General features: G+C 38.3%; 2 protein-coding genes across 2 annotated transcripts; one reads left to right on the forward strand and one right to left on the reverse strand.

Moving 5' to 3' along the window:
• Positions 1 to 397: 397 nt before the first annotated feature.
• LOC113751630 (basic transcription factor 3-like) lies at positions 398 to 2801 on the forward strand. Its single transcript, XM_027295700.1, has 6 exons — positions 398 to 503; positions 1246 to 1313; positions 1759 to 1907; positions 2003 to 2059; positions 2287 to 2325; positions 2432 to 2801. Exons 2-6 carry the CDS (start codon positions 1246 to 1248, stop codon positions 2602 to 2604), a joined length of 486 nt encoding a protein of 161 aa, XP_027151501.1. The 5' UTR covers positions 398 to 503; the 3' UTR covers positions 2605 to 2801.
• Positions 2802 to 5392: 2591 nt separating this feature from the next.
• On the reverse strand, positions 5393 to 9251 carry LOC113753176 (E3 ubiquitin-protein ligase RING1-like). Its single transcript, XM_027297273.1, has 2 exons — positions 8249 to 9251; positions 5393 to 5697 (listed from the first exon to the last, which is right to left on the reverse strand). Exon 1 carries the CDS (start codon positions 9217 to 9219, stop codon positions 8260 to 8262), a length of 960 nt encoding a protein of 319 aa, XP_027153074.1. The 5' UTR covers positions 9220 to 9251; the 3' UTR covers positions 5393 to 5697; positions 8249 to 8259.
• Between the last annotated feature and the right edge of the window lie 297 nt (positions 9252 to 9548).

Consider the following 9548-nt stretch of genomic DNA (forward strand, 5'->3'; position numbering starts at 1 on the left):
ATCAAGAAGAACTAAAGAAATTGATGAAGGAAAGTGTTCAGGTATATTATTTGTGAAAGGGAAAGTGTTTAGGGACTCTTCCTCCTCGGCGAATAATTGCAGCAGATTAAGTCAGTGTGACAATTATACCCCTGTTGGTCCACGCGAATTGAGTGAAATGTAGTAAAAGTCCTACATTGGAAGTCCAAAACTAGTTCAAGGACTAAATTGGTTAAAATATTTCATGAAGGACGAAATTGATTTAAGTGAAAATGTTTAGGGACCAAATTGGCGAAATTCCCTAATTTTTTTTAAAAAAAGGACGTAGAATAATGGAAAATCCGACCCGACCCAAACCCAAACCCGGAATGCCTTCAAATAAACTACCGTACCTTGACTAGGGTTTTCGCTCACTTGTTATCCATTCCCCCGCTTTCTTTCCCCGATACCTTCTCCTTGTCTCGCTCTTCCCGACTCTCTCTCTTTCACTCGCTATCTCATTCCCACCTACGCCAGTTTCTAAGGTGAATTTCTTCAGCCCTTAGCTATTCGCATGCTTCTTGGTGTAGTACTTCTGTGGATTATCTACTTTTTTCTTGCATTTTTCCATTTTTTTCCTTCCCTCCTGGGCTGCTGCTTTTGATTAATTTTTGTATGTAAGTTGTTTTTGGTTGTTTTGTTGGCTTTGTTGGTAGATCCGATTCTTTGCTTGTTTAAGTGAAATGGGTTCTTCTTATTTTGGTTTTGTTTTTCTTGGTCATGTTTATGTAGAAATTAGGCTTTTTGGATAATTTGAATCTAGGGTTTTGAGAAAATTTAGGGCTTTCTTTATTCATTTTGTTGTCTTTGGGAGTTCTGGTTCTTTCCTTATATTTTGGTGTATTAGATTTTTTTAAAAAAATTTTGTTGTTAATTACTGAGGAGTGGTTGTTTTTTTGAGTTTTGTCTTTTTGAGTTTTTGAATTCCTTCTTTATTGTTAAGTTTTCTCTTAGTGCAGTGATCCAACTATAATTACTAGAGTTTATGGTGACTTTTAAGTTGTCTTTTAGTTCAACTACTTGCTAGCGGATGATTTGTTGTCTGGAAAATGAGAATAATTTAGTTATTGCAGATAAGCTGTAAATAAATGTTAAGTTATATGAGGTAATTTTGTTTGGGAAATTGCTTCTCGTGTGCTGATTTGGTCATTGTGTTCTGCTGTATTTGATACAAATCTGAGATAATAGGTTAGAAATTGTGGCTGACCTTTTGTTAATATTTGATAGATGAATGTGGAGAAGCTAATGAAGATGGCTGGTGCAGTGCGCACTGGTGGGAAGGGTAGCATGAGAAGGTTTATTTCTTTGTGATGCATTGTTAAAGTTCTGTCTGCCTTCGTACACACTTTACCAGACTAGGTAAAATTGTGCATTTAAATGGATAGAGGCGTAGCAATATGGTAATGTGCTGGGAAAGATAAAAGCATAAGCAGGGTTGGATGTTTGTCAGTAAATGTGGAAGGTCTATCATTTGTTCTTTGGTTGATTCTAACAATATTCTGTTGCCTTAGTTGGACCAACTTCTTTGCCTTTGAAAACTATTTTTGGGTTGTTTGAGGGCGAGAGCGAGATGACATGGTAGGAAGTATTGTCAGAAAGAGGAATGTTTCTATTGTAGGTCATTACTGAGCAATTTCGTCTAGGTCATTAGAAGTTAAACTTTTGTGTATATAGGCAGTTTTGGATTTCAGTTAACTTTTAATTACTGATATGATAGTTGTCATACATTCTCTATTACAGAAAGAAGAAGGCAATTCACAAGACCACAACTACAGATGATAAAAGACTTCAAAGTACCTTGAAGAGGATAGGAGTGAATGCCATACCGGCAATTGAAGAGGTTAATATTTTCAAGGAAGATGTAGTGATCCAATTCATCAACCCCAAAGGTAACATCAGTGATTGTGTATTTTGTGTTTTTATTTTATGCCAAATCGTTAGAAATAATTTCTTTTAAGCCGATGTTGATTTCTTTTCAATTCAGTTCAAGCCTCCATTGCTGCAAACACATGGGTTGTTAGTGGTTCTCCTCAGACTAAGAGTATGCTGTCTTTCTCTCTCGCTCTCTGTTAATTGATTTGGCTGTGTATCTCTTCAAGTTACTTGATTAATTCCGCTCTCCATATTTGGGTTAATAGCGTTATATGGGACATCTGGAGTGATAGAAGTATTTACATGGGCTTGTGTTTAATCTCCAATTTGTATGGATGGTGGCTTTTGGGTTCCATCTAATATGTTTTACGTCTTCTGTTTTGTTTTTTTTTCCAGAATTGCAAGACTTGCTTCCCCAAATTATTCACCAATTAGGTACAGAGTTTGGTTGTTCAATTTCAGTAACTTGATTAATTGGTATTGTAAACAGGAGCAAATTAGTGAACCTATAAATGACTAAATTATGATGACTAAATTTCAGGTCCTGATAACATGGAGAATTTGAAGAAACTGGCTGAGCAGTTCCAAAAGCAGGCACCTGGTGCTGCTGGTGCTGGTGCTACAACAGCACAAGAAGAGGATGATGATGAGGTGCCAGAACTTGTTGCTGGTGAGACCTTTGAAGCCGCTGCAGAGGAGGGTCATACTTCTTAGAGTTTTCAAGTGAATTTTGTGCTTTCTTATATTTTCAATGTTGAGGCCTGTTTTGCGTTAGTTTGGTAGCTTGTTTGATGTTAACTATAACATACTACACAATGGTTACTCTTTAATCACCCTCTGAAAATGTTTTCATTGCTTTATATTATTTTGAGGATCAGGGGTGTAACCCTGGCAAAGCCAAATTGTTCTCCCTTTTTTGTTGCCCGAGTTTTTTCCCCTCGTTGTCAAATTGTTATAGCAACTTCAATAATATGTGGCCTTCGTCTGCATATTCTGGAAAGAGGTGAGCGGGCTAGGGAAGGTATTAACGTGCATTAAGTTTCTTTTATCATTAAACACCTAATTATTGTGCATGGGCCTCTACTATCTTTATGCCGAGCTGGTTTCAAGTTGCAATTTCTGGCATGGCACCTTGCATTAATTACAACAACATTTACACCATGTATTTGAGAGCAAAGGAAGCTTTGCCTGTTTGTCTTTGTAAAATAAGTCGCTGCTACCGTTCCAATTTCATTCTTTTGCGTTCTATTTTCATTGTTCAATTGGCATTTGCCAGCCCCACGTTTCATATGGTTCAAGTAGGATTGAATTTTGACTTAATTAGTTTTGAAAAAAATGAATTGAGTCGAGTTGAGTTTTGACCTAATTGAATTGAGTCTTGGCTGAATTTTATCAAGCTTGAGTCGAGTTTGAGTAATTTGAGCCTATTTATGGTTAAAAAATGAAAAATAATTATTTTATATTTTTTTAAAAAGGACAAAATGCTAATTTTTTTTAATTAGAAATAAAATATTAAGGATGTATATGTAATATCACTATTAAAATAAAAATAAAATATATACATATAATTGAGTTGGTTCATGAGTCAATAAATTGAGTTTGTCTGTGCTCGAATTTGACCTCGGTTCGAGTTCGATGTCGATCGAGTTCGAGTTGAGTTTTGACTAAATTAACTCACGAGTGCTTGTAGATTGATTTGTTTGCTGCTCTAGCTTGAAGCTATTGCAACAGTTCTTGGTAAAGGGGGAAACCTGAAGTGTTTCCTAGTATGGAACTTTATTTTAGTCCATCTCTGAGGTTTTTCTTACTACAGAAATGGTTGCCGTATTCTTCGAAAAGAATTCTATCGTGTAGCTGCTTTATCTTGGGACTATGGCTCATGATTCCCATTCAGATTAGGGAACCAAAATTGTGTAATCATCACATTATCTGGCTGGAGTGGCTTGCTTTCGGTAGGCTGCCATGGCCACTGGTCCAAATTGCTGGCGGTCAAGGAGAACGAGGGAAGGGGAAGCATGAAGTGCTCGCTCTTAAGAGAAGGGGTTTGGTCTTGTGACTGCACAAGGGGAAGATTCGTCCCAGTGGCAACATTCTTTGGTGGCTGTCATTGCCACCTACCATGGCCGGATGCCAATTACCCACCATCATCTGCCTGCCAGTTAGATTCTGGCAAAATCTCAGCGAATGTCTCTAGAATCTGGCCAAGGCAATCGATGGCCAGTGCCACAGGCTTATTTGGGATGGGTTCATTCGCACGTCTGCAATCGGGCTCTTGCAAAAGCCTATTCTAAGCTTAAAAATTTGAAGCCATAAAAAAACCGATGTAAACTGTGCTATGTACATTTTCCATAATCCCATCAAAACCCACCCAACACTCTTTGACACGCCCATTTGCTTGCTCTCGGTTGGAGCCTTCGAGATGTGTTCCTCAGGAAGCAGCAACTAGGCATGGAGTATAATAGAGCTTCAAGGTAATGATTCTGAAAGGGTCCTGAAATGATGCAGCTGGGAACTTGGTCACCACTTTGTAATTTACGAAACGTGGAATGAGTTGATGGACGATCGTAGCTCCAAAATGTAAACATGGAGCAAGTTGATGTACAATCATTGCTTAAAAATGTACATCAAAGACAATTGAACTAGTTCACTCTTTATCTTTATTAATTTCGTGCATTTCACTCTTTGCTTGCATCAAATAGTTCCATTCGTCAGAGTAGTGCAATACAAAATGTGTAATTTTGGAGCAATTGGTTTGGGAAAGATGGGAGAAAAGGCACATGCCCTACTTTACCTGTAATATCAAAACTCTGGCCATCCAAATCCAAGTCTTTTGGTTTAGCGTTGGCCAAATTTCAATCCAATGACTTGATACTCTGAAATCAAGTACTAGTTGCCTGAAATTGTAAATTGCTAGTTTTTTTTTTTTTTAAATGTTATTTGCACTCAATATTTTGTTATTTGTACTTCTACTACCTGTTATATCATATAATTTAATAAATAAAAATTATATAATAAAAATGATAGTGAAAGTACAAATAACAAAAAAAGAATGTATAAATAACATTTTCCTTTCTCTTTTTTTTGATCACGTAGATTTCTTTGGCGGAAAGGGATGTAAAATTCTTTCACGCAAGGGGAACTGTGGGCGTCCATTACAAGTGCTTCACTGTGAAATTGCAGAATTGTTTTTGGTCGCAAATTCATAATGTAAATATCACAGCTTGCTAATGAATAAAAAGTCCCGATCCAGCTATTACCTTGGCTTAATACTTCGGCAACTTAAACTACTCTGCAATAAAAAAGGAGCAACTTAAAATTAGTTTCCTCCAAGACAAAAGTGATTCTTGAATTTCCAGGCGTGTCCTTGCCAAAAGACAGTAAGACACGTCTTGCTAGTTTGAAACGTGCAAGCTCCTGTCATTGAGCTCCTGAACATCAATCTCATTCTAGTTGGGTTCTTAATAAGTTATTTTTTATGATCACTACTTTTCCGCTTAGTGACTCGCATTTAAATCTTGGGGGCTCACCCTTAATCATACGATATTAATACCAAAATCATTGTAATTAGGTACGAACCAAACCTATAGATATTACTGTACAAAGTTGTAAGATTTGGTCATGCAAAGACCAAGGGAAGATAAAGAAAATGACAGACAAGGGGAAAAAAAAGGTCTGATAACCATCACGATTTGTGATTGTGTGTCCTCCTGTGGTCCGTCAAAACTATAGAAGTAAACTCAGCCATCCCAACCATTATAGCGTCTGACATGGAACCAGCAGCAAACCATTGAGCCAACAGGGTAAATCCTATACAAAGTACCAAGAGTTAAATCATTCATAGCCAAGAAGGCCCCCCCGGCACAGGGAGGGAAGGGGGGAGATTGGGTGTGAGCAAATCATTCAGAAAAGCACAAAATATTCGACATCAAACTCGCACATGAATAAGAACAAACAACTTCTTAAGCCTAAAAAGTGAAACTGCGAAAACATAGTTCTGCATACCAAATGAAAGTCCTCTTCTGGATCTAATGTTTGACACACCCCTAGATGGAATGAGCTTTAACCCACCACATACATATGCGCTACTCGATTTGACAAGGCATGCAGTGTGGATAACATAAAAACGTCAACTAAACAATCAGGTGGTTAATCTTATCAAAGCAACAGACTAAAGTTAATAATTTAAATTAAAAAAAAAAACAGAGGTGCTTGCTAAGGTCCCCAGTGCACCCAACGTGAAGCTTGCAAATTAGAGAATGTGATTTCAGGAAAAAAAATTTTAATTAGGTTCAAGCAAATCATTTTAGAGAAAAGGTGAAACTTCACTAAATCCAGGCAGAATCGACACCCCAAAAAGATCTTCTATCATTCTTGCCAACAAATCCACAAATTTGAAAGATTTATGAAACCTCATACACTGACACAATCTTCCTCCCAGGTAAAAAGAACAGCTCCAGAAAGGACTTGGGAGCACAGGAATCTTCCACAACCAGTAGAGGAGAGCAACAATACCATTTTACCAAAGAGAAAAACAAAAAGAACAAATGTACCAATATCGTTTCAACAACAGGGCAGTGAAAAAAATAAAAAGCAATCAGTATGCTCAATAGCACCTTAAACAAACAATTTGAGTTCCTTGGCAGCATCCAGTTATGAAAGGCCAACAAATAGGACATCATCAGCATGTTTCAGATGCAAAAGGGACCTGTATTCTATAGCCTCATTATTCCCGTCTGAAGAAAATGTCTATAGACTTCATGAAAATTATTTAGCTATTAAAGGTTTCTTGCTGTTCCAGATTACACAAGATGCCTCATCGACGGAAAATTGCATACTCATCTAGATTACATGTTTAAGACATATCCACAAAATTAAGACTTCACACTCATCTAATTACTACCTTCCTTCTCTACATCATCTCAAACCTTGTGGACTTGCTAAAACTTTCCCAAGCCCTCCTGTTCCTCTCCACAACCACATCTTGGGTAAGATAAGACTACCAATTCATTCACTATCAAGAATCTTCTCAAACACTAAGCTGTTATCCATAAACTATGAACAAGCAACAATTGAAGAATACGGAAGCATTACTTGAAGGTCCACAGGGCCAAAGACCTTTTTCTCACAGCCTAGGTTGTGTGCAAGACTACTATAGCCTCAAAGGACAAAAGGCTATTGGATCAGTTCAAAGCACAAGCCGTGACAATTGTTCTTCAAAAGCGGCTACAAGAAGTTGTTTGATTTTGGACCAAAGCACCAACAGTGCAGAAGTTACAAGAACCTCTTAGGCAGATTGTGGGGCCACAGTGCAGAAGCATGAATTCCATGTAAAAGACTTCCAAATCTTATTACCCTGACTTGTCTAAGTTGATTGACACTTTAAATTCACAAATATTCCAGTACTAGTAGTTTAAGTTTTCGAACGCCAGAACAACAATGACCTATATTTTTCTATTTCCTTTCGGATGATGTGTCTAAAAGAAATCTCAAACTTTAATCACTAGGCATAGATGGTCAACCATAAAGATAGGGGGGGAAAAAAGACTTCTTGTATCAGACAAACAAAATACGAGAGCACACATTCCCTATAGATTGTTGTCAATAAAGTTAAAAGAACAAAAATACCTAAAATGGAGAATGTATGTGCAAGGCACAAATAGAACAAATCAATTCAAACAGATGAAAGTCAACAATGTTCAACCTATTGACACCCTAATGTGCAGAAATTATAATCACTTTTGACACAAGCTAGTTGCAGAACCATGAAATAAACTAATTTCAGAGAGAGAAAAGAAATTCTTCACGAGTACAAATCAAATATTTTATCAGCAATACAATATGGAAATCCAAAAGAATAGGACACTAACTATCAAAAGAACTGGGATGAATAGATAACTTAGGAACACAATTAGTAGATCTCTTTACTTTGAGTCCATATTCTGGTGACAGCTACGGTCCAGTACCCCAATAAGAGTCTACTCAAAACCCCTCCCAAATACTTTAGAACCATAGAATTTGAATCAGCAATAATGATAAGCAAACAACTAAGATAAGGTCATCCCATTGAGCCCTCAAAAATCCATAGCCACTTCCATTAAATAAGCTAGATACAAGCTTTATTATAGAAGCAAACCCATTCTTCCATCAACACAGAATCTTGAGATCACCAAAACAAATATATCAAATATCACGTAGCAAGGAAAATCCTAAGCTATTACAAACATACACAGATCAAGAAACATCAGCAATGATAATAAATATGTTAATTAATCTACATCAACATGCAGAACAACTTTGTACATCAACATACACAAACGTATGCCTAAACGAAAAGAAAATAAATTTGGTATAAGTATACCTATAACATATTTAATTGGAGTCCCTGTTCTGAGGCTGCCTGCTAGAATCTGATCCCCCAGTATGGCCTGTTGACCCAAAAGCTCCAAGCAGCAACGACCAAGGAAGTGTAAGCACTCTCTCTACCCTCCTTTGCCCCTGCGAATTCCCACCAGAACTTCCAGACCCTGAAGAAGAAGCGTTCGAATCTCCTGACCCACTCCTCTCTCGGCTCTCATAGTCTGGATCATCAGTAGGCAACTCATACCGACAAACTGGGCACGAATTATGCAATTCCAACCACGGAAGTATGCAATCCTTGTGGTAAACATGCTTACAAGGCATCTGCTTGACCAATACACCCAGCTCAAAATCATCTTTACAAACAGCGCATTGCGCCAGCTCCGATTTCATCATACCCTCATCCACCTTAACATCCGGCAATCCCTCCACCGCAGTTTTCGAGGCTGGCGGCGTCCCATATCGGTTGGGGTCGTTCTCGGCCAACTGCTGAATCAATTGCTCAAACCCTGGCCCCAAAAAGTAATCTCCAATACTCCCCGGGAATTGAAACCCTTCTATGCCAGCATGGTCGTCGCCAAACATGAAATGGAATTGTTCGCCGGCATTCCGACGAGCCAAGACGTGATTAACAATGTAAGCAAAAGGGTCAAAATCTTCTGCCCCGTATTGAGATCTTCGACCCGAAACCCGAGACCCGGTAAACAAACTACCGGGGTTTCGCTGCGGGCCGACGAAGAGGTCTTGCAAGAATGACCCCACCGGATCGGAGGAGAAAAACGGGTCGGGAGAATAGGCAGGATTAGGGTAAGCATTATTAGGGTTTTCAAATTCTTCGACGAAGCCAGAGTGGCAAGTGGGGCAGATCAGATCGGAAGTAGGGGAAGGAATGATGGTGACGGTGCGGTTGCACTGGTGGCAGAAGTAGAGCTGAGGGCCGCCGTCGGCGACCGTAACCCCGGCGGAAGACATTGTTTAGAACCAAGAAAGACGAGTTGGAAAACCTGCAGAAAATCGGTGTATGAAAAATGTAAAGGTCAAAGACTCGCATTTATAGTTTGCATAGTGAAAAAACTTTCTTCTTTTTTCTCTTTTACGTGATTGGAGGAAAGAAAGTTACCATATGAAAACCGAAAGTGAAAGGTAAGAGAATTAGGCACCCACTGGTACATTGAATTAATACATTGCTGATACTAACACATATTTCAGTGAGCGTCCGTTTTTTAAGATACTTTCCGGATTGAATTTCACTTTTCCAAAAATGTTAAAAGTTTAACCGGTTTATTGAAAGTGTATATATT

The sequence above is a fragment of the Coffea eugenioides genome, chromosome 11 (genome assembly GCF_003713205.1).
Source record: "Coffea eugenioides isolate CCC68of chromosome 11, Ceug_1.0, whole genome shotgun sequence".
Classification (NCBI taxonomy): domain Eukaryota; kingdom Viridiplantae; phylum Streptophyta; class Magnoliopsida; order Gentianales; family Rubiaceae; genus Coffea; species Coffea eugenioides.